Raw genomic sequence first — 25,510 nt, 5'->3', positions numbered from 1 at the left:
TGATATTCAAGGTCTAGGATGATATTTGGTCTCATATCACAATAATGATATCATATTGGTGTATTGATACACACCTTAGTGAATTCAGTCATGGGTTTTGAGCACACAGGCATATCAAAAAAGTTTTATTATTCAGTGATGCATATTTCTTTCTTTACACAGTTAATCTATGTCTGTTTGACTAAACAGCATGGTAGTGCTTGGATCTCAATACTGACAGAAAAAAAATAAAAATTGCTGGGCTGTTTGGAGGCGGTAATACTGTTAATAATGAGTACTTGGGTGAAGGATGATGTGGGTTTAGTAAATGTTCCCCTTCATTTAGATTCCTCGATGACATTTTCTCCATCACATGATAGCACGCCTGTTTACTATTTGCAACAATCAGCAGAAGAAGATAGTACAGTTAGGGGCAAAATGGAGGTACTAAAATTCACAGTAGCCACTCTCGTGATACGACAGCTTCTTCTCAGCTGTGCTTGGTGTGCAGCATCTCGGTGAGTAAAGAGTTGCAGGGTAAATCTCCCTGAAGATGGCGCTGGTACAAATACTCCTCAACCTGCAAGCTAATGCTGCGTACTTCTGGCAGCCGGAGCAGCAGCTGGCCAAACTTGTCTGAGTGTCCTGGATGACTCTGTTGGGTGTGCTCCATCAGGGCCCTGTTCACCCTCTCTTGAGTCTGCTCCACCTGCCTGCGGCTCTGCACTGACTTCACATCTGGAGCAGAAAGACGATGAATAGCATATTCATCATCAACACACAATACATACATTTATACGTGCTCAACACTGACAGAAGGTCCATGCATGACAGAAATATGAAAAGAAACAATTAACAGTTCATCTAAAAGCTACACCTTAAAGGATCTATCATAACTAAAACCTTCAAAAGGAAAAGCTCACCGGGGTTGAATAGCACCAAGTATTTGAGACAAACAAACTCGTGTCTGTCCAACTGGAGCGTCTTCAGTTTGGAAACCAGGTCCTGGGTCCTTGATACGAGGCCACTCAGTGTCTGTCCTGCCTGAGAGATGACGGTCGACACCTCGATCTGCATCAGGATGAGAAAAAGGAGGCGATTAAAGCTTCTGTGCAAACCAAACTGCAGCAGACATTTTCGGTGATCGTAAAATACAAACTCTACCTGTTGTCCAGTGACCAGATATATGCAGCCCTCTTTGCCATAGGTCACCTGTCTACAGAGGTGATCCAGGACCAGAAGCTCGCTCCAGCAGCTCTGCAGCAGTACCATCTGGTCCTCCACCTGTGGGAAGTATAACAAATTCGTCTGATGTAGTTGAAAATGAAAAGCTGTGACCTTTGACCTCCAGTGATCACCCAACACATAACAAAGATTAAATGCTGATGGTCTGCTTGCAAAACTAATCAAAGAATTCCACTATGGTGAGAGGGCTTATTTGACTTGATAATTTATGATTCACTACCTTAAGCTCCTTGAAAAGCACACTGTTCCTGGCACACTCCACAAGGCCAAACAGAGTCTGGTCAGCCATTTTGCACATGATGCTGAATGTATTTAGGCGGTCATGTTTACCGCGGTTGGCCTGCTCTCTCTGCAGACTGGCGAGGACCTTTGCACACAGCTGGCTCTCATCCTGCTCCCCCTCCAGGAGCTGACTTAAGAAGTTGGGCGTAAGAGAGGTCGATGACAGGGGTTCTGAGGTTGCGCTGGGAGCTTGGGAGAGAGGGGTGGAGGAGCTTGGTGTTGAGCAGGGGGATGATGCTGGTGTGCTTCTTGGTGAATTAAATGAACTGTTCGGAGTTGGGTGCAGTGGGTAGTTTGAAGGAACGGGGCTGTAGCTGTAAGCTATTTCTCCTTTGTCCTGTAAGTATCCAGGGAAGGTGCGGTGGTACAGTCCAGGGTAGGGCAGGGACGGAGGAGTGAGCATCCTGTCTGTGTTCACAGTGCAGTCCAGAGGCATTGGCGCACCAGCCTGTCCAATTCCAGAGTGATACATGTGGGGCTGATGGAAAGCATCAGAGGACAATGAGGCACTTGTGTGACTGCTCATTAGGTGAAGGTCATTTGGAGCTGTGGGCCGGTGTGTTTGTGTAGTTTCCATCTTAATCCTGCAGGGAGCAGTGTTTGGCTGGTGGGTAATTTTTTGCTGTTTCATCTGCCTGTCCCGCCGGTACAGAGGGCCGAATTTATTCCTGCCACCTCTCATACGATCTGCTCTCACGGCTGTTGACAGAACATGAAACATATAATCAAGGTTTTACCATCACATGTCAGACACTTTAGTCCATGATACTGATAACATGCCTCCTCTATTTTTTGGGCTCAGATTAGCTTCACATTGCAAAGGCATCACGTATCTGTGTCATTACAGGGTCATATATAAACTGGGTCATTGCAGGGTCATATGTAATCTGGGTCATTACAAGGTTATACATAATCGGGTCATTTTAGATCTGGTTTATGACTTTTTAGATAAATCTTATGGTTCCATGTGTGTTTCTGTATGGTGTGCTGTGTTATTTCCTGTACCTTCTCTCCTCATGCCGACTGCCAAACACTTTTGGAAGCGGCAGTACGGACAACGTTTCCTCTGTGAAAGGTTCATGGGGCAGCTCTGTTGTTCTGCACAGGTGTAATGCTTGTTATTCTGAATGGAGCGTTTAAAGAAGCCCTGCAGAGAGAGAGACAGAAAGAAAAAGACAGAGACTCTTACACTGTTGATTTCTTTTCTGCAGATACAAGACACTCCGGAGTTACAACATAAACATACAATATGTATCATTTTGGATACAGACATGACACATCTTTGCTCCATTTGGCGTATATTGTTACACCAAAGCAACTTATGATACAGGATACATTCTTTTTCTTGCTTTCCTTTCTTTCTTCCTTACCTTGCAGCTTTCACAGGTGAGCAGTCCATAGTGGTATCCTGACACTTTGTCTCCACAGACAGGACAACTCTCCTCTGACTCTGGTCTGCCGTCTGGCTCGGTCTTTAACTCCTGAGCTGGAGAACAACACCGCTATTAACATTAAACGGTAAATGTACATAATGAGAATGTGGACTTGAGTCTGCTCAAACCACTGGTTTGATGACAATTACTTGAGAGTCAACTTAAGTGGCACAAGGTGATAAGTGCTTGTACTTTTCAATGGAGAGTGTTGTGATGATGTAGCATGCGACTGAAAACACAAAAATACATGACTGACAAAAGTGAGTGGACTTTCCACCATACTGTATTTGTTTTGTTGGAAATAGTAAGTGTATCTGACAGAAAACCAACAATAAGACAATACAACATCCCAGTCTGGCATAAGTACAGGTTATATCTCGAGTCACACAATGAAGATTCTTAATTACCTCCGCCAAACAGGTTATGTTTCGTATGTTGGTTGGTTGTTTTCTTTGTCAGCAGGATTACACAAAAACTACTGAACAATTTACAATGAAACGAGGATGGAAGATGGATCTCAGCCCAGAAAAGGCCCTGTTAATCTTTGTTGGAGATCCGGATCAAGGGATATATCATTTTACATTTTTGTAGATATTGATGGTGGAAAATTAGGCATAATTAGGTAGCTGGTATCTATGAGTGAGAATAATTTGATGCATATCTAAATAAAAATTAAAGCGAGCTGCTGGGCCTTGGTGGAGGTATGTGCTCTACTGAGTGCCATTCTAGTTAATAATATGTCTGGACTGTAAACAGAAATATTCTCCGTTCTGATTCAAAGCACTGCAGAATACTCTGGTTGAGTGCTATGTTGCTGAGCTGTAACTGTGTCATGTAATGAGGTTTATTGCTCAGCTGTTGAAAGAATAGCGAGCAGTATGGGACCATCCCTCCCCTGCAGACAGTACCTTATCACTCAGCTATGATCGCAGATATGAATCTTACATAATTCTTAGAGATCACCGGTTATGACTTCCACATGAACCAGTCTTCCAAATGAAAAATCCCTAACAGGGAACCGCTTTTGTGCCTTTTATGTCTGTAGCCGAAATATGGTTTTCCACATGGAAGTGATCACTGTCATGTCTGACAGACATATTCAGACACTGTTATACTCTGACTTTCAAGATAGAGTCACTGAAGCATTTTTAACCTTATACCATTGTGCAATTCAAATGGTATTTTCTGACTAAAGTGTTTCTATCTATCTTGCACTCACATGTTGATGATCCTTCCAAAGTCAACAGATCCTCTGGGAAGTTTCCAGGATGGTGGACAAGAGCCTGGGGCTGCTGTGGGTGATAACCAGGTAAGTCCATTCTGGCTGATGAGACGTGAGCTTCACATTCAGTCCAGCGGGATCTTCATTGTTGCAAAGATCAGGAGACCAGACAGACGCAGCAGGAGAGTCACAGAAAAGCCGGCAGGAAGGCCCAACAGCCCCGGTGGACTGATGGTTGTTCGAGGCCCACAGGTGGACTTCGATCTGCAGGGAGTGTCATAAAACCTCTCCTGACTGGCACTCCTACCCAGCCAGTCAGCAGACCGTCCGTGAGAGACAGTCAGATCTCCACCTGCTCGAGAGTTACTGTAGTGAAATCACTCCAGTATCATGAAGCCATCTTGGTACTCAGCTGATAAGATAAGGGTTCATTGCGGAGTGCAGATAGTCACAGTCAAAACTACATACACTCACTTTTCATGTTAATTCCTTGAGTTTTACATAAAGGCATTATTATTGTTAATTTATGCAGTTGTGGAGGTAAGGTACCAGCACAATAATATACAAATGCTCCAGCACAAGTAAGGGTTCTTAATGTAAAATATTTCTTAAATTAACGTGCAGAACTATGATCAGCAAAATATACTTAAAGTATTAAACAGCTTCCCTCTGTGATGTTATTATATATGACATGATTACATTATTAAAACTGCGGGTAAATACCATTTTGTTGTTGTAGCTGGCTGAAGTGGAACTACTTTTATAAACAGTTAAGAATGTAGTGGTTCCAACTGGGGGATTCACACATTAAGTCTGAGTTATTATGAGATGAGTAATGGGAAAATATGGGAAAATATAAAACTAAATAAAAATACTTGAATAATTGCGATTTTCTTTGAAATATTGGAGATCTTCCTCCTTGTACCTTGAAGGTAAATTCAAATTAAATCATCCGAGACATCTGAAATGTTCAGTGAGGGGGTCAAGGGCTTTACAACTTGCTGTGTGAAATGTGAAATGTAAATAACAACCAGACAATATAGTTTGCAAATCCCTTTCCACCTGTATTCAACTGTATGCAGTATAAATATAAGCTATTTAATGTTCAAACTGATAAACTTGATTGTTTATTCAATCAGTTCATCAGCTGACAAATAGATAAGATATATTAATTGATATATATAATTTTCTCTGACATGTAATGGAGTGAAAGTAAACTGTACTTTTCACCGCTAAATTTAATATCAGCTGCTCATCAACTTAAATAATGAAATCAAGAAAAGAATAGTAAAATAAGGAAATGTTATATTATTCATTTGATGTATTAACAATGTTAATAGCGAAATCGGTGAGGGATTGCATTGCGCCACATTCCCAGTCATTACTTTAGATAATAAGGCGCAACCTCACCGCCCAAATGATACAGGCTGCTGTCATGAAGCTCACAGTGACGTCAAAGAGTAGGCCAGTTCAAGGGTGGCTGGTTATGACACCTGCACATTAGCTTGTAAATGGTGTGTTTAATCCCTGAAGTAATGGTGTTCTTGAGCTTTGTTGTGCCCCCTGGTGGTGGAAAACCACTTTTTTTAAACTGGACTGAGCCTGAATTGTCTTCTGCAGGCTTCATCTATTGTTGAACCAGCTGCTTTAGACACATTCTAGGATAGATCCAAAGAAGAGAGCTTTGATTTGTTCAGAAAAAACTCAAGAAATTAATGCAAAGGGTAACTTTATTGAAAAAAAAAAAAAGAAAAAAACATCAAGCGAGTGTAGAATCATTGTCACCAGCAGTGCCTTGTCTATAAAATTCATTACATTTCTAAAATATGTGCTCTCACTGGCAGGTTATCATAGCACATAGCGTCTTGCAGCAATGTGCAGCCACAGCATCCTTCCATATACGCTGTCTGCTGTAAGCTGTCGTTGTTCAGGGCTCACAACATTTAAGCGAAGGGAGACATGTCCATATCCTCCTCACTGCTGCTGGAACACTCCGGCTCGTCCTCAACGACGTACCACACCTCATTGTGCCTCTTAAACCATGTCATCGGACTGCAAGGAGCACACACACACACACACACACACACACACACAATTATTTTTTGTCTTTCTTTAGTGTTTTTCTTTCAGCGCAGCTGCAGAATAAAGTGTCACTATTTTAAGTTTCTGCAAACCACAGATACTTTTTTGAACGTGTCACACATACAGTCCCATATTAACATTTGTACAATACGTGTCGCTATCAAGTTCACATTACATCTATATGTGCTGACTTCCATGTCAGGAGGTGGAGGACAAAGTGCTGGTGCCAAGCCAGAGAATGATTGAGATGGCATTTCATCAATTGTCAGCCTGAAACCAGATGTGTTTGTGGCCACAGAACCAGGTAAATAAAAAAATATAAAGCTTGAACATATCCATGATTTGCAGAGATTTACATTGCAAACATTTATTCTACAGATTGGGTTGTTTCTGTCTGATTATCGCTGATGATTCGTTTACCTGTTGTATCCAGCAGCATAATGGAAGTCCTTCTTGTACTTCGCACCGACTAAGTCCAGGGCCGAGGACAGACTATTGGCGTTGCTTTTGTCAGAATATGAAGTCATCCATCCTCCGTAGGTCTTTACATACACCTTCATAGCTGGCAATGTAACGATGCTCACCTGCAAGTCAGCAAAGATTAATTATCTGCCAGAGTTGTAGGTGGAATGAATTCAAACAAGATCGTGGCAGTGAGGACTAAAGGAAGGTGCTACATCAGAGAAACTTACCGAATCATCAGTGGGATTGGGGGGATTCTGCTGATGTTCAGCTGGCAGCAAGAAACCCATTTTGTAGACACCCGCTTGCCAAAATCTCTTGTCATCCGGCATTTTCATAAGAACAGGAGCCGTCATTTCGATTTTCTTTCCTGAATGTAAACATTAAGACAATACTGGGTTTTTTTTAGATGTCACAAAAAGGAAACACATAAAAAATGTCCTGACCTGTGTGTCCAATAAAACCGCCAACCTATCTTTGCACTCTGATCACAACTAAATACAGTAATTATAATGTTGAGTCAAAAGACATTTTAAGTTTAGCTCTACCACATGGTCACACAGAGGCCAAAGGAAATGATTCAGTTTAAATAATATGTTCCTTACAAACGGATGGAGCTGCAGAACTATTTGCAAGTTAAATCTCTGGTTTCTTTTTCACATTTTTGTGTGTTGCTCTGAATTCTTTCATGTAACGCTGAAACGCTGTACTGTGTATGTGCATCGTGTTCTGATGTTCTGTGTTTGTCAACGCTTATGCTTTTTATGTTTACTATTTTGAAAAGAACCATCTGATCTCAATGAAACTGCCTGTTTCAATAAGCGATTAACGCACGAATGAACGAGTGGATAAACATGCAAACACACCTTCCACATTGTCACCAGTGATGTATTTAAACAGTCGTCTGAAAGCTCTCATTGAGGCAAACTCCATGATGTAGTGTGTCTCGTCAGTTGTGACCCATTTTGCGGACCCATAGTGACGGACCTGAAGGACAAGAAGAAACACGGGGGAGTGAGCTTTATGAAAGTTTCTCAGCCCTGAAATGTGGAAAAGGTTTCTCTCACCTCATATTGTGGAGTCTTACAAACCGGGTCGAACACCAGACATTGTTCTGTTTCAGTACAGAACGCTAACTCAGAAGAGTTCCTGTGAAATCAGAACAGAAAGTCTTACCAAAAAGCAACAGATGCTGACATTAACATAATCTTTACCAAGATCTGAGTGAAAATTTGATCACTATCCTCAATTCCTTGTTTACCTATCAATCAATCTATGAGCTGACTGGTAATTTTCTAATTTGGTTTGTGGAAGTAACAGTGATTCCAGTTTTCTACTAACTTTAAACTTTATTGGGAAAACATTTTTTAAAAATGGTGAAAATTATGTTAGATTCAGTTTTCTTACCCAACTCTGGCCTCAGCTGTCAGCACCAGCAGAAAGCCGACTAATCCTGCAAGAAACATCCTAAAACACAAATACAGAATATTTTCACTCAGCACTTAAGACATTTGTGTTCATTCAGTAAAAAGGAGATAGATTAAGTTTAGTTCAGACACCAAAACATTTCTATTGTTCAATGATTTCATCTGAGACAATCTGGACAGTGGAACTGTACTTACATCATGGCAGCAGTTTGGTTCCCTTAAATCCGTAAATTGTATCTTCGCAGTTCATTCCAAAGGGACTATTTATTCCAGCTCTGGTTATGAAAGGCAAACTGGCCACTCCCTGAACTCTTAACACAAACCAGACAATGCAGTGATCTGACCAATGGGAACCCAAAGCAGAGACAAGAAAGTGGGAACAATTCACACACAAACAGACACGTTTTACTAAATGTGTTATAAACATGTTTTGTAACCTCTTTAACCAATGACATCTGTGTGATGTAGAAGAACAATTAAATTAACATGCATAATGACTGCATGAAGAGGCACACAGGTAAGAAACAGCAGTATGCTATAGGTTTTATTCTTGCGTAAAAACTGCTCTCTGAAATCACAATGGAAAAATATAAAACAGAATTCTTTTAATTGTCCTGAATCTTTGTGATATTTTCCTGAACAGGGAACGCGTTCAAAAGGATATATTTCTGTCTTTATCTCAATCAGAATAAGGAGTAGAAGTAGGAATCACACATTTTAAAATAGAAATAACCAATAAACAGCATATTTAACAGAAACATCTGGGTAAAAGGTTGTACAAATTGTGAGAGAACATCATGTGAGGCGTTGGCTCACGTGTGTACTCTCACAGCATGAATGACACGCCCAGTTCCGCTGTAATACTATTTACCTACACAAGGTATTTAATGTCCTAAGCTACCACCATCGCTCTGGTACACAGTGTGACAGAAACAAACAAAAGGCTCAAGAGCGATGAGGGCATAACAGCGAAACATGTTGACATATCTTGCATATACATAGTCATATACATGACCAGCATGAATATAACATATATAACATATATTCTCTTGTGATGTGAATTAATGTAACAAGAACATGATTTAATTTTGTTAACACAGACCACATAATAGCGGCTTTGTACCTGCAGAACACTGAATGCCTTGAGCTTAAATTTCAAGAACATGCATTCAAACATGAGACAAAAGGTCTGGTCACACCCATTTGAACAATATATAAGAATGTTTTGGTGTTCAGTCAGGAGACACAAAGAACACTGGTAATAATTACAGTCATTATGTAACTGGTTATAATAACTGCTGCATCTTGATTATAACTTTACTATTAACCACTGCAAGGTGTTATAATAGAAAGACCTGTCAAAGAAAAAGATTTATTTACCTCCATAAAGGACTTGATTATCACGTTTTTGTGATTACCTCTCAATAGGGGTAAGGTAACATGAGTAGAACAGCAGCCTAGACTTAAAGGATTCTTCTTCCTTTGGCAAAGCATTTAGAAATGATATATGAAACCCTCCCTCAGGCCTCAGTCCAGCTCTCACCCTTTCCCATTCTCAAGTGTCAGAAAACAAACACGTAGGACTTTCAGCTCTTTTCTTAATAATGTTGTCTGGTAAATAACCTATGATAATATACATTTACTTTAAAAATTAAGAAGCTCATTCTTAGTATGGTACATCCATGCTGGTGCAGTGTAGGCAACATATTTATTATGATTATTATCATTACTGCCGTCATTATCATTATCACTATTATTAAGGCTTGTCAGTGAGCATATTCAATAAAGACCAAATAGCAGCATAATAAAGCCTAAAAACAACATTTATATGGTGATTTATTTTGAAAGTATTTAGTGGAAGTATATAATCATTATCGTTGACTCTAGCTTGATGATGTCTAAGATGATGCAGTTCCCACATTTGGCCACAAGATAGCAGTGAGGACTCTAAATACAGGCCACCCAAGTAGGGCGACAGTAAAACTTACAGCAAACCTTTCTGTTTCTAATTTGGCAAACGGAATTATCCTTTATTCTCAGTAAAGATCTTGTAGGAGTGGGCTTTAAATGTGACCACGAGAGAACAATGAACATAATCATTTGATGATTATTTCTGGTTTAATGCCATCATTACGGAGGCTTCACTTTGAAAGTACCCACTGGAAGTGTATGTTTTTTATTGTATTGATATTCCGCGATGTAGATTTTTTAAGAATTGTATTATTGTGTTCTCATAATAAAGTAAACCTCTTAGTTAGTGTTGTTTGGCTGGTTGGCTCAAAGTTTCTGCTGTTGATTAGTCAGACTGACTATGGTGGCTCGGCTAACCTTAGCCATGTTAGCTAAGGCTAGCGCTTTTGTTAGCGTGTAGTAGTTAATAATGGCTTTACAAATCTCAAGCGTAACGTAGCGTCTGTGGAATACAAGCGGCAAGGCAGCAGCATAGCATTCCAAAGATCGATAAACCAGTCTAAGTATCGATATACACCGCTGAGCAGCAATCCACGTACCTTCGGACACGGTTCGGTGTCGGCGCTGCTGCGTCAGTGTTGTGTCTGTCTTGACGCTGGGTGGCCTTGTGTTATAAGGGTCTTCACTGCCATCTTGTGGCCACATTGGAGAACTGCATAATCTTAGGTATCGTCAAGCTACAGTCAACGATAATGATTTTATACTTCCGCTAAATACTTTCAAAATATATCACAAACTTGAAAATCACAACTGTGAGTTAGTGAGCATGTATATACTGATGTGATCAATATACATCAAGGTGCATCCATGTTGTTATCAATAGAAATTCTTACAAGTTGGTGTGATTACTTTAAACAACAGCTGTCTTCACCGAACCTTTGAAATGTAAGTGATAAAATACCTATACTTCCGGTGATTACTTTCAAAATAAAGCCTCCAAATTAAAGGGATTAAACTAGAAAAGATTATCAAATTATCATGTTCATTGTTCTCTCGTGGTCACAGTTAAATCCCGCTACTACACGATCTTTGCTGAGAATAAAGGCGTACGGATATTTGTTCTGATAACTATTGTTATGCCTATTGTGGTGTAAACTCAACAATGATGAGAGGCAGGAATCATGAAAAAATGCCGTTTAATTCAACAGCTTCTAATGTAAAGTAGGTTTAGTAGTCTCCATGGTGTTGCACTCTGACCTCTGTACTTACAGCTTGTTAACTACGACCTGCCTTATACAACAGCGCCCCCTTTGTTGTATAAATATAGAATATCTGTTGTGTCAGTACACAACACCTATGCTTAATAATGGGACGTGTGTCCTTGAATAGCCTGTGTTTTTACTCAGTGTAACATTATGGCACTGTGTGAATGATCCTGATCACCGGAGTTCTAGTTATTCCAGTTATTTATTTGACTGCGAAGTGTGAGAACCTGGACGATGAGCCGGAGCAGATGATGGAAATATTAAAACTTTTTGAAAACTCATTTATTGGTATGATTTGAATAATTTGTTGAGAATTTTGTTCGAATGTGTGTAGAATCTTATAGGACACAATATAGGAAACAAGAACAACAACAACAACAACAACAACAACAACAATAGTGATAATGATAACAAAAACAATAACAATGATAATACTAATAATGATACTAATAATGATACTACTACTACTACTACTACTACTACTAATAATAATAATAATAACCTGTTTCCCTTCTCTAATCATGATCCAGCCTTTAGACTGCGTTATCTACTAGGTGACGTGATAGGTGCGGCTGTGCTGCAGTTCTCGTTGTCACTTAAAGAACTACAACTCCCACGTTCTGAGTCGGCCTAAGTGACCTATTAGGTAATCGCAGGGCTTATGTAGCCGCATGTCCCGTCCTGTGACTCGGTCGCGTCCCTCCTCTCTGGACGCAGCTGTAACGTTACTTTATCGAGCCGCCGGTTCACTTCAGTCCGTCTCTGTCGTATCTGCCGCTGCGGAGGACGCGCTGCTCGCCCTACAGGTTGGTAGATTACAACAGCACCGAGAAACAAACCCAGAGACCTCTGAGTCCGGACTTTGATGCGTGTTGGGGATTTACAGTGTCTGCAATAATCCCAGTCACCTTATTGTGTAATTTATCTCCAGGACCTTAATTGTATTCACTTCGGATGATGCAGAGTGGTGGGAGGTGATACTGAAGTAGGATACTGTGCTTGAAAAATATTAAACAATAATAATTTTATGCTTTACTATATTTTTACATCACTATATGTTACAGCTGCAGCTTCTAGTGTCTGATAAAGTCTGAGGTGTAAGAGCTTCACCTCTGTGGAAGCAAATCACGCACATAAACATCTGAATCTTAATATCCTCTGTTATGATTTAGTATCCACTAAACTGAATTAATAGCAACACTCATTGCATCACACTCTGCTGGGTGGGACTGGAATTCCAGAATTGTTATTTTTCTATCACCACGTTGTACATCTTGAAAATGTGACACCTCACATACTCTCTTGGATAATCTCTGTTATCCCTTGTTAAGGAGTTCAAGTGTGACTGTCGGGCCTCTGTGGACAAAGCACTAAGCTTGTTGTTGCAGGCAGCTAAACATTCCAGGATACATACTATAAATCAGATTAGAGCCGATATAATCTTTGAACAAATAGCAGTCTGGCCTGAGTGTTGCCTCACAGGGAGAACGTTGGTCTCCTATAGCCGGGTGGTTTAAATGAATCGCTTTAAGCCAAACATGCACATAGATCAGCTTCATCTGGTGTAGTTGATACCTCTGTAATGCACTGTAAATAGCTCTCAATGCAAAGTAATTAGTCAAAACTGGAATAAATGTACACGTGCCATTTTAGGAACAAGGGGTTCACCAAAGAGGTTTTTTTTTTATTTTTATTTTTTTTTTACAATTAATTTATAAAGTAATGTCTTTACCGTACAGGATGAGATCAGAGTTATATTCATTTCAGTACATTTCCCTTTTTCTGACCGAGCAGTCAGGATCCTCGTGAGCCTTGAGGTCAGAGGTCAAAGAGCCATGGGAACCAGGAGGGTGCTGGTAACTGGGTGCTCCTCTGGCATTGGATTGGCTGTTGCTGCCCGTCTGGCCAAGGACGAGCTCAGACGGTTTAAAGGTCAGCCATTCATCCTCTTCCACCTGAAAACAGTCGATGATAGGGTTGCGCTTTATTAAAGTGTTAGTTCGCTTAAAAGATAATTAAATAGTAATAAGGTCCTTTTTTTTTTATAAATATATGTTAACAACACAGTGTAAGAGTTAATAAAAGCATCATAAACACATTAAGTGACATTTATATACTCTCATAATCAAATTCTCAGTTTGAATATGTAAGAACATTAGTAAAAGCCTTATTAGGTTCTTGTATTGTTTATAATACAATTCAAAGCAATAAAATCTATTGAGTTTCCCTAATTTACCTATTATGTCATCACTAACCTTTATGAAAGCTTTTAATGACTCTATTATGATAAATACGTGTTTATTTATGCATTTTCTAGCAGTAAACTACGCTTTTTAGCATACTGGATCTAAAGCGACTACAACCGATTTAACCAATGGTAGAAATATCCACAGCTACTGACAGCCAGTGTGTTCATCGTTGACTTGATGCAGTGGTTGCCACCATGAGGGATCTGAGGAAACGGGGGCCCTTGGAGAAAGCGGCAGGTGACTCCCTGAACAAAACGCTGGAAATCAAAGAGTTAGATGCCTGTTGTGAAGAGTCCATCAGAGAGTGTGTCAACAGCCTGCCCGACAGACGAGTGGATGTTCTTGGTCCGTCTCCTCTCATTCACATCCTCATAGACTCTTGAAGTGAATTAAAGATGTCTCCTATAATGACACAGGATTCTCTCGCGTTACAGTGAACAATGCTGGTGTTGGCATGATCGGACCACTGGAGTGCCAAAGCATCGCTGCCATGAAGGAGCTCTTTGACACAAACTTCTTCGGCCTGGCGCGGCTGGTGAAGGAGCTGCTGCCTGACATGAAGCGGAGGCAGAGCGGCCATATTGTGGTGATGAGCAGCGTCATGGGCATACAGGGTGTGTTTGTGCCGGTAAAACTTCAAAAGAAATCTTTAAAAGAAAGCTAAGAGGTTACTAACAGGTGTTCTTGTGTTGTTTTTTTGCGCAGGGCTTCTGTTCAACGACGTCTACTCTGCCTCCAAATTTGCCGTGGAAGGATTTTGTGAAAGTCTGGCAGTGCAAGCAATGAAGTTTAACATCAAGTGATTACATGTCCCTGAAAATACATCTGCTGTTACAACTTAATGCAGCCGCCCCACAACTGAAACTATATGCATCTTTATTGCATCTCTGTCAGGACGACTCTGGTGGAGCCTGGTCCTGTGGTAACAGAGTTTGAAAGGAAAGTATATGAGGAGGCCGAGAAGATGGATCTGTCAGGGGCGGACGAGGAGACCGCCAAAATCTTCCGTGAAATCTACCTGCCGTACTCCAAAAAGGTGTTCGCCTCGTTAGGCCAGACACCAGAGGAAGTGGCTGAGGCAAGTGATGACAATTATGTTTCTATTTGGGTTCAAAGGATCTCTAAAAATACTTGCTTTTGCCCTCTTCAGTGTTGAAATATGTTTTTGTTTTTATGATGCAGCAAACTGTGAAAGTGATCACAGCCAAGGAGCCTCCCCTGCGTCACCAGACCAACCGGCTGTACATGCCCATGACTGCACTGAAACACGCAGATCCGACTGGTCGACTGCCTCTGGACACCTTCTATAAGATGATCTTTAAACATGACAATGTGTTCAATGCCACTCTGGGAGTGCTGCGCCTGCTGCAGAGGCGGACAGGGAAGAAGCAATGATCTCACTGCACCATAGACTGTAAATGGTACGCTTGGTAAATAGTGATTGACTGTGGTATCAACTTGTATTGTTTCTGAGCAGCACTGACCAGGCACAGGCCACAAGATGTTGTCTGTGCTATACATTTTAATTCCTCATGCACTGTAAATATGCACATAGTATTTATGGACTTTCTCACTGTGCAATCTTTCTTTCGATTTGACTTTCTATCGGTTGGTACAGATAAATACTGTATTATACCAGAAACGTGAAATAAAAACTTTCATTTTCTGATCTCATAGAATAGCAAGAATATACTGTACATTCCACTCTTGGCAAGCAAACGCAAGGCAATAAAATAATACAGAGAGGATTCGGTATAAACTATGGGAATGTATGGGAATATTAGTACCATACTGTATTTGATTTATCCAGTTGTCAGACAGGCTGGCTCACAAAAAGGAAGTCATAAATTATGTCTCCTTTAATGCAGCCCTCCTGCTCGAGAGAAGGAGGAGTACTGGACAGCCCTTGAAAGTCTTCCATTGCTACGCTCAGTTCAAAGCTCTTCTTCAGAGACATGATTGCTCTCAGACCTCTTAGAGGCAACACTTGCACAAGCATGGAGAAAAGTTTTCTGCACATATAAAACTTTACTTTTAGAATAAGCTGCTTTCCCAGATGTTTGCAGATTCTAGTGTCCCTTTTATTGTGACGGGTCCTGAGCACACCTGAGCAGTTATCATGCTGTTTAATGAACGTGTTGATATGCCACACCTGTCAGGTGGAGGGTTATCCTGGCAATAAGTCCTCACAGCACAGATTTTAACAACTTTGTAAGCAGATTTTGAGAAAAAGAAGCCTTTTGTGTTCAAAGAAGAAGTCTTAGATTCTTTACTTTGTGAAAAATGAGAGAGAAAAAAAAGGTTTTGTTTATATTTTCATTAAGTTTACAATCTCATCAATAATCCTGCAACTAGTGCTACCACTGTGAAGCTTATACTATATATTTTGTTGGTGGAAGCAGAACAAATAGGTGTTCATTCAATATTGGGGTAATTTTTCTGTCTGTAGCTGTAGTATTAGCATGCAAAAAAATAAATAAAATAAGACAATGTAAAATATAACATAGCCCAGAACATTATTACCTCTAACTCTGATTTACAAGATCAAAAATGTATTATCATACACGAGAGTTGCAAAGATAACATTTATTGTGGGGCTGTTATATTATAAAGAGGAACATTTAACACTCTAAAACTGTTAAGTATTTTATCGTGGGTCATTTCAATTGCATCTTAATCGCTAGAATTACGAGGACCTGAATTAATGAACATCCTCCATTAAAGTATGAGGCAATCACTGAACACGAGGACACAAAAATGTAGTTCCCTACAGTTTTTATTATAAGTAACTTATTTTACAACTTTTGACTGTAGAAAGAAAAACCGTGGAAAGGTTTTATGTACAATGATTTTGAACTACTTTTAAACAAGTATAGAAATTAATAATGATAGAAAATATCTATGACTGCTCTAATAACACAAGACCAATAAAATATCAGTCACAGCCTCAGCTTCAAATAATGCTAAATGAAGTACATTTTATTTTTGTCCTTTTTAGTACATAACAATCATTTTAGAAACATAAGACTTCTCAAGCAAAGATCTACCCAGAACAAACATATTTACAAACAGAAGTTGGGAGGTTGAAATGTACAAAACACTTAGTGCGACCTGGTAGGGAAAATGAAAGACCAGTTATATATAAAAAATAAAAAAAAACAAAAAACAAAAAAACAGGTGCTGAGTCTATAGTCAACAGGATAAAAACAATGAATGACGGATAAACTCCGTCTATGACACAACTAGGGGCAGTGTTAGGTCACCACAAAAGTAACAGCTAGGGGTAGTGGCCTACTCATGTCTGTTCATGGTGTCAACAATGAAAATGCAATGGTTACTTTCTCAAAAATCTACTATTATCAATCGATTTTATGCTGAAATGTCCTCAGTACGCCAAGGAGAGGACGAGCTCTGTCCTTTACACTCAGGTCATGTGGGGATAAAGAGTTGGTCACGAGGTTAGCTGGATGGAGCGTCATCTCAGAATTTGTAAAAAGTAAAAGGTTGCAGCACTACATAGTAGTGTTCTCTCCGTCGCTATCTTCTGACAATCTTCTTAAGATGCAACTCCACGGCCTCTGGACTGGAAGCTACTGTAGATGCAAGGGGAACTCTCCCACTGCATGCCATAAAACGCCTCCCTGAGGAGTGACAGGGCATAAGCAGTCAAAGCCCAGCAGCCATTTGCTCACACTGACCACTAATCCACCACACACAAGGTGAGACGAGGTGAGGATGTCAACGAGATGTTAACTGCCACAAATAGTCCAGGAATGTTTACATATAGTCCAGTGAAGGACCGTATGCAGACGCAACTTTAACCTGTCATCTTGTTATCTTCTCTGTGCTGGACGCTGCCTGAAGGAGCAGCGTCCACACCCAACGAGACAGGCAAAATGGAGGAATGTTCGCAGGGAAGAGTGATATAAAATAGCAGCTGATAAGCATAGCTTAGTACATCTGAAGTGATGTTACAAAAAAAGGTATCCATGGTTTTCACAAATATACAGAGTATAAAACAAATGAAACAAACAAAAAGTAAAACTTAAACTAAAAAGGGCAGTGAGAGGCTGATTTTAAAGGCAAAACAAGTCTCTGTTTGAAACAGTTTCTTAAAGTGAATGAAAACGAGCTTCAGAACTGACGGTATCAGACTGACAGCAGAGTCAGTCAGAAGCTACAGCTGAAATGGATGACCTAAAACTTTACTCAGCTCAGTTATTTTGAAAGGTCACGAGGAAGATGCCACTAGTATATCATAAATATCCATTGTAGTTTAATGCTGTATCTGACCCACACTCGCCCTTTGAGGCTGGTCACGTGAAGTGCTTCAGAGACACTCATCTACATTCTTATTCATAATGCTCAAATAGAAAGTAATCAATTACCACAATTCAATCAAATTAGAACATAACACTACTGCTGAGCAACTCTCAATATATATCTGCTAGAACCACTTAATCATTCTTACCACCTGTTGTTTTCCTAAATAAATATCAGTCAAGAATGGTGAAAAAGAATTCCTCTTTCTATCTGTTAACTGGTCTGAATGATGAATTATATTCCTTTACCATTACTTGCCATATTGCCTAAATAGAAATGTAGGCCATATAAAATAAGAAGGGCTGACACATTAGGACAGAAAGAGCAGTAAAAAAGCAGTTCAGAGATAAAAACAATAAATAAAAATAAATGAATTCCCTTCAACATTTAACTTTTTTTTCTCTACTTTTTAAATGTTTGTTAGTTTCCAGGAGGGCATCCCTAAGTCTTTGAAATGAAAGACTTGGTTTTCTTCATATACTTTTTTTTTTTTTATAATAAAAAACAAGTCCATCTGTGACAGAATTACTTCATTAAATTGTCTGCTGTTCTTTCAGACAACACACATTTCCCTTTACTTTTTTTTTCTCTGCAAAATCACTAGCAGACGGTCCTTGTGATAAACACAGTCAATCCAAATCCAATGAAAATCTTGGAAACAGGCTGACACATATAAACACAGACAGGCCCAAGAGCCAGTCCACAAATTCTTTCACCCTAGGTCCCTTTTCAAGCAGGGGCTATGAGATCTTCACGCAAACACCTGCATCTTGCCATTGGCCTCTGGGAGTTGAGTAATTTGGGTCTGGGCAGGGCCAGCGACTGCTGGGCTGGGTGTGGAATCTGACCAGTCGGAGACGCAGTGAGGAGAAGGACTGGACCAGGGCTCGGGAGACTCCGGGGAGGGGGTCAGATAGGGGTGCTCACTGGGCAAGTGGAGGTAATGCTTCGGCGTGGCATCTAGTGCGGATGAGTAGCTGTGCTGGGAGGGAGGGGTTGGGTAATCCTCCGTTCCTGCAGTGCTGCCACTAGGATGGGAGGGCAGAGCCTGAGTGGGCTGGGCTACTGGCGTGGCTGCCTGTGGGGGCTGAGCAGGAGGCTGGGGCTGAGAAGGTTGCTGAGACATCTGCTGCTGCTGGAAGAAGGATGGCGGAGGCTGGGAGGTCTGGGGTGTTGGTGGGGTGGAGGTGCCCATGCGGGCCATGTTTTGCTGGTTGGTGATGGTGTGGTTAATAAGCTGCTGCTGCTGCTGTTGTTGTTGCTGCTGCTCAGCAATGGAGGGAAGCTTGACTGGGCTGATGGTGGGTGTGGAGGTAACAGGTGTGGGCTGCAGCATGGCATTACGGTAGATCTGCTGCTGGTGCATCAACATGTTCTGCTGCTGCATGGCTGGACTCTGGGGGTGCATGCTTGCCTGGCCACTCTGCACAAGATTCACCACCTGCTGACCACACTGGGAGGAGGGGGTCATCCGGTGTTGCCAGTCAAAGGGCACACTGACAGGACTCACCAGGCCCATGTTGAGCCCCATCTGGCCGGAACTCAGCACATAGCCATGGTTGACATCTGAAGCCATCGAGACACGTCCCTGCAAGGACATTCCTCCAGCTCCCAGGTCGTTGAGTTGGGCTAGAGACACAGCAAAGGGGCCACCTCCTTCCAACATGCTACTATGTACCATGGGGGTGTTTGGGACAGACATGGAGGAGTGGAAGAGCCCTGGTGATGCCATAGCCACAGGGGAAGTTGGGTTAGTGATGTAGCCAGCATTGCTAGCTCCCCCATGGGGTGAGTCCAGTGAGTCGACCGGTGACAGGGTCACTGAGCTCTCCAGTAAGGCACTCTGCATGTCCAAGGTCAGCTTCTTATTACGGGCCTTGACTGAATCTTTCAGACTGGCACCATGTTGGCCTCCCAAGCCAGAACCCTTGGCCCCAGGCCGGCGATTCTTCTTTCCCTGTGGGGTGTTCTTCAGACTAGGGAGGAAGGCACTGGGAGGGCACATGAGAGGAGACAGAGTGTGTCCCCCACTTAGGTGGTGTCCAGCCCCCCCATGGCCCTGGGGACTCCTTACTGTGTTGTACTCATCAAGAAGCTGCACAATGTCGTGGTGCATACGCTCCTGGGCAATGTCCCTTGGCAACCTGTCCATATGGTCTGTGATCTCTCTGTTCGCAAAGTGAGCCAGCAGCACCCTCACAGCCTCACAGCTGCCCTCACGGGCTGCAAGGAACAGAGGGGTCTCCTCCTGAAAAGAAAAACAAACCAGTGCCGTGTTAGATCCGACTATATCTCTGTGTAAGCCATGCTGACACAAAAGTGTGGTTAAAAACAGTGTGCGTGGATGTCATACCTTGAGATCTTGCATATCTTTGTTTGCACCATTCTTCAGCAGGGCAACAGTGGCATCCACATTGTTTACTGCAGCAGCCCAGTGCAAAGCAGATTTACCTAAAAGAGATGACAAACAGTGAAACAAACAATTAGTTTCGGAGAATCTTCCTAAAAAAAGGGAACGTCTGTGTCAGGACACTCAGTGGATTGACAAATTGCACACACTTACCCAATTCATCAACTGCATTGACGTCAGCATGACAAGTGATGAGTTCCTCTACCATGCCCTCTACTGCCAGCCGTGCCGCCAGGATCAACGCAGTAGAGCCGTCATACATACGCGAGTCAAGATCTGTAGCCCGGTTTCGGATCAGAATCTAGGGGGATGGAAAATATTGCATTTGACATTATAATTTATACAACACTTTATTCTACCACTGATGGGGCCAATAATAAATCTACATAATCATGTACATGTTGATATCTATTTACCTGGAAGACACCCTGTGCATCTGCAGCCACTGCAGCATGAAGCGGCGAACGTCCCGTGTTGTCCTGAGCGTTGGCATCTGCCCCGGCATCCAGCAGCCTCTTAGCAGCATCAGCACGGGCGTAGCGGGCTGCTAGGTGGAGAGCTGTCTCACCAGTGCGGTCTGTTTGCGCAGCAAGGGATGCACCCTGGTAGATAAGGTCAGAGATAATGTTGGCTGAACACTCCTCACTCTCCTCTTCCTCTGCTATCTCAGGCTCCAAGCCGCCTCCGCAGAATGATGCCAGCATCAGAGGTGTGAAACCATCTGTTGGAGATTAAAACATGAATCGGTAAGTTCATCAAAACAGATGTTACCAAGAAAGTACTACAATTCTGACTATCTCACTACCAACCTGGGCCTCGGACATTGACATCCATGCAGTCGCTTTCAAACTCTCCTTGAGGTGGGGTGAGGGCCATGGTGGGAGGCACACGAATGTCGGCAGCTGCAAGGTGATGCTGTGTCCACTGCCTGCTGTCCACTGCATCCTCACTGTCTGAGAGCATGCTTGGCTCTTCAACCTGAAGTCACAGAATGAGAAAACTCAATCAAATTACTTTGAAATGTTGTTACAAAATGTACAAACACAATGTTGTGGCAATGTTTATAAAAATTTGAAAATGTATAATTGCAAAAAAAAGCTGTGTAACTGACCTTGAGCCTTTTAGCCTCTGGGCAGTCTGAGTCTATCCACTGGTCACTGTGATCTCCAAGGAGAGATTCCTCCACAGTTTTTGGCATGTGTCTATTTACAGATGAATCAAGTGTTAAACAATGTAAACACAATCAATTCTAAAACAATTCCAGATCGTATTGCTAAAGCGATCCAGCCCCAACAGAATCATTAGTGTTAATATTTGCTAGCAAATAACTTACTTCATTCCCAGAGCATCCTGGCCCACAGGTTCCCTCCGGTTCTTGTTGCTGCTGGGTTCCTTCTTGAGGAAGAAGCCCTCAGGGAACCAAAGGGTACTGTGTTCTCTCTTTCTACGGGCGATCAACATGCCAATCATAAGGATGACCAAAAGTAAAAGAGATGCTATCCCCACCAGCATCAACTTGCCCCAGTTAGGTATGGGGTAAGGGGGAATTTCTATCTTTTCACCTGTGATGAGAAGACAAAGTAGTTGTCAAATATTTGTAACTCATAGTCTTTAATAGTTCATTTTGTGTTCTTTAAGTATCCTCACTCACCACGGACTGATTTGAGTGGATAAGGGAAGCGCAGCATTTCTGCAGCTGACAGGGCTCCAAGGTAATCTGCTGCACTCTCGGCTGAAGGGAAACAGTCTTCCGCACACATACGGTTGTCTATTTCCAGGTACACTATTGAGCTGTGGGATAAGCAGAGAGGCACATTTTAGTGTATTGCACAATATATATAAAAGACTACAGCATTTTTGTATATTGTATGCCTGACTGACCCGATGACCTCCTGTTGAGGCTGCAGCTCGCGCTTGAGACGCGCTTCTTGGCGTGTGTAGGGTTTGATCATGGCTTCTCCATTCTCGTCCAGCCGAAAGCGCAGTGAAGTGCGTAGGATTGCACTTAATTTCTGCAGAAAAGCTGTGCCGGTGCGGAGAAGCTCCTCAGGAGGCAGTAGGACAACCAAAACCAAGACACCGTTGGCGATTTTTTCTGGAACCTTCACTGCACAGTCCAAGCCATCCCAGCCACACTCCCCTGTGTTGCAACCCTGGTCACACTGTCCATCAGCATAGTGGTCGATACAGTAGGTTTCATATATTGGACTGGAGATGACAAAAACACTGGGATCAGCTCAGGTTTTCAGATCGGTGATAAGTAAGGAAAAAAAAAAGAAAGCAAAACTCACTTGCAAACTTTCTCTTTGCTTTTACAGTCGAAGTTGTCATACAGACAGTCAACGTTGTTGCAGGACTCATCACACACGCTGTTGTTGAAGGCCCGCCAGCAGTGTGCGCAACGGGACCAGGGGTTCACAGCTAGAGAACAGTCACCGCCATCCCAGTGACATGGGAATATGTTACATTCCCTGTCGCAAACACCATCATTGGCTTTGCCAAGACAGTCTGCCAGAGGGCATGAGGGTGTCGGAGGCTCCAGGACTCTGCTGGTCTGCTCACACCTTTTACCTGTATAGCCACTGGGACACTGGCAGTGAAAGTACGGGAAGCTGGTCTCTTCAGTACACAAACCGCTATTACGGCAGGGCTGGGAGGCGCAGCCTTCATTACTGCGATGCTGACACTGTGGCCCGCCAAAACCTGGATTGCATGTACAACGCGCCCCCCTTGTGGTAAGTGCACAGCTACCTCCATTGTAGCAGGACAGCTCTCGACAGGACATGCTTCTTTCACAATTGAGTCCGGTATAACCCTAGAGTAAACATAATTTTTATACTTAGATTGTGACAACACAAAACAGAAGAAGATGTCATAATACACAAACTATAACATAAAATGTTATTTTTTAACCTTTAGTGTGAATGTATACTTACAAGCTGACATGTACAGGTGTATCCCAGTGGAAAGCTGCTAGATACAGTACACGCTCCTCCATTCTGACAAGGCTGAGACTCACACACACTGAACCTGCCCTGACACCTGCGACCTAAACACAACATAATGATGGTAAAGCTCAACAGTTTGAGGAGAGTATTTTTGCATTTACATTGAGAGGCAGGGGCAGCCTCCAGTTGTCTAACCTGTGAAGCCAGGCTTGCAGACACATTGGTAATCATTGGGCAACTGGATGCAGTCAAGACTGTTGGAGGGATTGCAGGGGTTAGAGAGACACTCGTTAATGTCTCCCTCACATCTCTCTCCTGTGAATCCAGGGGGACAATTGCAGCGATATCCACCCACTCTGTCCACACAGGTGCCATTATTCAGGCACTTAGGAGGAGTATTGCGCATCCTCAGGGGCGGAGCACAGTCATCTTCATTAATCTCACAGAGAACACCTGTAAAGGAAGATCATTATTAATACTCACATATTTAATTTTTGAATCTTTTATTCACATATTGTAACAAATCATATTTCCTGTTGAATACATGCTCACATACCGAGTGTCCCAGGAGGGCAGGAGCAGATGTAATGTCCCACCAGGTCAATGCAGGTGCCTCCATTCTGGCAGGGATGAGACTGGCACTCATTGATCTCTGTCTCGCAGTTCTGTCCAGTATAGCCTGGCATACACTGTAATGACATGCAGATGACAATAACATTATCTCCCCCATTATTATGAAGCACCATGAAGACTGACGTTGCTGAAATCTGTCAGAGAAGCACATTACATCAACAAAGCAATGCACTCACGTCACACTGGTATCCTCCCACATATCCCCTGCAGGTGGCACCATTGCGGCAGGGTTTGTCTTCACAATGGTCCACTTGGCTTTCGCAATAGCTTCCAGTGTAGTCAGCAGGACATTTACAATAGTGGGTATTCCCAGTGTTAACACAGTGACCACCATGGTGACAGAGATCATCGGTCTGAATCCCTGATAAGAAAGATTTGTGTAAAAAAATAGTTTTAATTACTCAGTTACAACACAAACACAGATGTAGAGTTCAAATGTACAGAACATACAAATACCTCTCTGGCGAGCAGCTGTTTCACAGGAAACCCTATGGATATCACAGTAACGTCCAGACCAGCCGTTGGAACATTCGCAGATGAAGGAAGAGTCTTTTTGGCGACAGCGTCCTCCATTTTGGCAGGGAGATGAGCGTCTGCACCAGTCGACTGGAGTCTGGGTAGGCAAGAGGCGAATGAAAAAATTGTCAGCATTTATCAATCTAAATGCATGAAGCTATGAAGACTTGAGGCTCAGAAGGACCTTTAAAGAGTTTTTGCGAGTGTGTGTGTTTACCTGGCAGCGGTTGCCAGTGTAGCCCTTAGGGCAGGAGCAACGGAAGGACTCCAGGGCATCTTGACAGATGCCTCCATTGAGGCAGGGCTGGGAGTCACACTCATTGACCTCATACTGGCAGTGGGAGCCAGTGAAGCCTGAGCGGCAGTCACAGGTATAACCATTGATTTTATCTGCACACGTTCCTCCATTGAAGCAAGAGCTGTGGAAAAAAGATGGATTTGAATTGTACGTACATGTGTCTATGAGCAGGCTAAATAAGGCCAATTGAGATATTTCAGTCCTCAAACACAAACACACACATACACTCACCTTTCAGTGCAATCAGGTATGTTGGTTTCACAGTGGATGCCGGTAAAGCCAGGCCGACAGGTGCAGGTGTAGGAATTAACATAGTCTGTGCACGTGCCTCCATTTTTGCAGGGGGAACTCTGGCACTCATTGATCTCTAAAGCACAACGAGGCCCCGTGAAGCCTGGCAGGCAGCTGCAGTGGAAGGAGTTAACACCATCCATGCAGGAACCTCCACTTAGACATGGATCTGATGGCACAGAAAGAGGACAACTTTGGTCAGGTCAAGTAAATGTGCAAGGATCTGGTGTTGTGTTTGACAGTAACAGAATATTATAGTTTTCATCCTTTACGTGACCACTCACTGGGAGAACAGTCATTGATGTCTGTTTCACAGTTCAGCCCACTGTATCCAGATCGGCAGGAGCACAGGAAGCCTCCAGGTGTGTTAGTGCAGGTCCCACGGTTCTTGCAGGGGTTTGAGATGCATTCGTTCACATCTACGTTACACAGCTGACCTGAAGAATGCAAATAAAGGTTACAGTGGAGTTTAAAATGAGAAGACAAGTTTTATAAGACTCATTGGAAAACATAATAATGAGCTGGCACAGAGAT

The 25,510-nt window shown here is 42.3% G+C and overlaps 4 protein-coding genes across 6 annotated transcripts in view; 1 reads left to right on the top strand and 3 right to left on the bottom strand.

Moving 5' to 3' along the window:
• Positions 1-95: 95 nt before the first annotated feature.
• On the bottom strand, positions 96-4,440 carry nr5a5 (nuclear receptor subfamily 5, group A, member 5). Its single transcript, XM_030407287.1, has 7 exons — positions 4,159-4,440; positions 2,877-2,992; positions 2,512-2,653; positions 1,445-2,205; positions 1,144-1,263; positions 903-1,050; positions 96-717 (listed from the first exon to the last, which is right to left on the bottom strand). Exons 1-7 carry the CDS (start codon positions 4,256-4,258, stop codon positions 470-472), a joined length of 1,635 nt encoding a protein of 544 aa, XP_030263147.1. The 5' UTR covers positions 4,259-4,440; the 3' UTR covers positions 96-469.
• A 1,433-nt stretch (positions 4,441-5,873) lies between these two features.
• On the bottom strand, positions 5,874-10,671 carry soul5 (heme-binding protein soul5). Its single transcript, XM_030407289.1, has 8 exons — positions 10,643-10,671; positions 8,328-8,441; positions 8,113-8,172; positions 7,773-7,854; positions 7,572-7,692; positions 6,936-7,075; positions 6,664-6,827; positions 5,874-6,213 (listed from the first exon to the last, which is right to left on the bottom strand). The coding sequence occupies exons 2-8, from the start codon at positions 8,330-8,332 to the stop codon at positions 6,105-6,107; spliced, it is 681 nt and encodes a 226-aa protein (XP_030263149.1). The 5' UTR covers positions 8,333-8,441; positions 10,643-10,671; the 3' UTR covers positions 5,874-6,104.
• A 1,293-nt stretch (positions 10,672-11,964) lies between these two features.
• LOC115575328 (retinol dehydrogenase 8) lies at positions 11,965-15,231 on the top strand. 3 transcript variants are annotated; one of them, XM_030407291.1, is made up of 7 exons: positions 11,965-12,114; positions 13,103-13,240; positions 13,741-13,902; positions 13,992-14,171; positions 14,263-14,356; positions 14,452-14,635; positions 14,740-15,231. In XM_030407291.1, the coding sequence occupies exons 2-7, from the start codon at positions 13,144-13,146 to the stop codon at positions 14,950-14,952; spliced, it is 930 nt and encodes a 309-aa protein (XP_030263151.1). In that variant the 5' UTR covers positions 11,965-12,114; positions 13,103-13,143; the 3' UTR covers positions 14,953-15,231. The 3 variants fall into 3 exon arrangements, with proteins under 3 accessions (XP_030263151.1, XP_030263154.1, XP_030263153.1); XM_030407294.1 differs by lacking the exon at positions 13,741-13,902; XM_030407293.1 differs by lacking the exon at positions 11,965-12,114 and having other exon boundaries at positions 13,129-13,240; positions 13,702-13,902.
• Positions 15,232-16,315: 1,084 nt separating this feature from the next.
• Positions 16,316-25,510, bottom strand: part of notch3 (notch receptor 3) — a 28,704-nt gene continuing 19,509 nt past the window's right edge. The window contains exons 16-33 of the mRNA XM_030407290.1: positions 25,261-25,413; positions 24,917-25,145; positions 24,605-24,806; positions 24,328-24,484; positions 24,048-24,232; positions 23,795-23,927; positions 23,434-23,691; positions 23,227-23,339; positions 22,582-23,105; positions 22,172-22,498; positions 21,942-22,081; positions 21,624-21,852; positions 21,402-21,492; positions 21,100-21,268; positions 20,707-21,011; positions 20,444-20,591; positions 20,234-20,331; positions 16,316-20,128 (exon numbers count right to left, since the gene is read on the bottom strand). Of these exons, the coding sequence (XP_030263150.1) occupies positions 18,632-20,128; positions 20,234-20,331; positions 20,444-20,591; positions 20,707-21,011; positions 21,100-21,268; positions 21,402-21,492; positions 21,624-21,852; positions 21,942-22,081; positions 22,172-22,498; positions 22,582-23,105; positions 23,227-23,339; positions 23,434-23,691; positions 23,795-23,927; positions 24,048-24,232; positions 24,328-24,484; positions 24,605-24,806; positions 24,917-25,145; positions 25,261-25,413 (4,958 nt within the window). The 3' untranslated portion in view covers positions 16,316-18,631. The remainder of the gene's footprint in view (positions 20,129-20,233; positions 20,332-20,443; positions 20,592-20,706; positions 21,012-21,099; positions 21,269-21,401; positions 21,493-21,623; positions 21,853-21,941; positions 22,082-22,171; positions 22,499-22,581; positions 23,106-23,226; positions 23,340-23,433; positions 23,692-23,794; positions 23,928-24,047; positions 24,233-24,327; positions 24,485-24,604; positions 24,807-24,916; positions 25,146-25,260; positions 25,414-25,510) is intronic.

This window comes from Sparus aurata, chromosome 23 (assembly GCF_900880675.1).
Source record: "Sparus aurata chromosome 23, fSpaAur1.1, whole genome shotgun sequence".
Lineage (NCBI taxonomy): Eukaryota > Metazoa > Chordata > Actinopteri > Spariformes > Sparidae > Sparus > Sparus aurata.
Note: the sequence above shows the minus strand (reverse complement) of the source record. Positions and strands in the feature narration are given on the sequence as shown.

What these genes read in the sequence shown, in the direction of transcription:
- nr5a5 (XM_030407287.1), bottom strand. Translation starts at nt 4,258, where the DNA reads ATGGACTTACCTGGTTATCACCCACAGCAGCCCCAGGCTCTTGTCCAC. An exon ending in TCACCTGTGAAAGCTGCAAG is followed by an intron (nt 2,654 to 2,876) that starts GTAAGGAAGAAA and finishes CTCTCTCTGCAG; the next exon opens with GGCTTCTTTAAACGCTCCAT. An exon ending in ATCTGGTCACTGGACAACAG is followed by an intron (nt 1,051 to 1,143) that starts GTAGAGTTTGTA and finishes ATCCTGATGCAG; the next exon opens with ATCGAGGTGTCGACCGTCAT.
- soul5 (XM_030407289.1), bottom strand. An exon ending in ACAGCTGAGGCCAGAGTTGG is followed by an intron (nt 7,855 to 8,112) that starts GTAAGAAAACTG and finishes CTGATTTCACAG; the next exon opens with GAACTCTTCTGAGTTAGCGT. An exon ending in CACTGGTGACAATGTGGAAG is followed by an intron (nt 7,076 to 7,571) that starts GTGTGTTTGCAT and finishes GTTTACATTCAG; the next exon opens with GAAAGAAAATCGAAATGACG.
- LOC115575328 (XM_030407291.1), top strand. Translation starts at nt 13,144, where the DNA reads ATGGGAACCAGGAGGGTGCTGGTAACTGGGTGCTCCTCTGGCATTGGA. An exon ending in CAGACGAGTGGATGTTCTTG is followed by an intron (nt 13,903 to 13,991) that starts GTCCGTCTCCTC and finishes CTCGCGTTACAG; the next exon opens with TGAACAATGCTGGTGTTGGC. An exon ending in CACCAGAGGAAGTGGCTGAG is followed by an intron (nt 14,636 to 14,739) that starts GCAAGTGATGAC and finishes TTTATGATGCAG; the next exon opens with CAAACTGTGAAAGTGATCAC.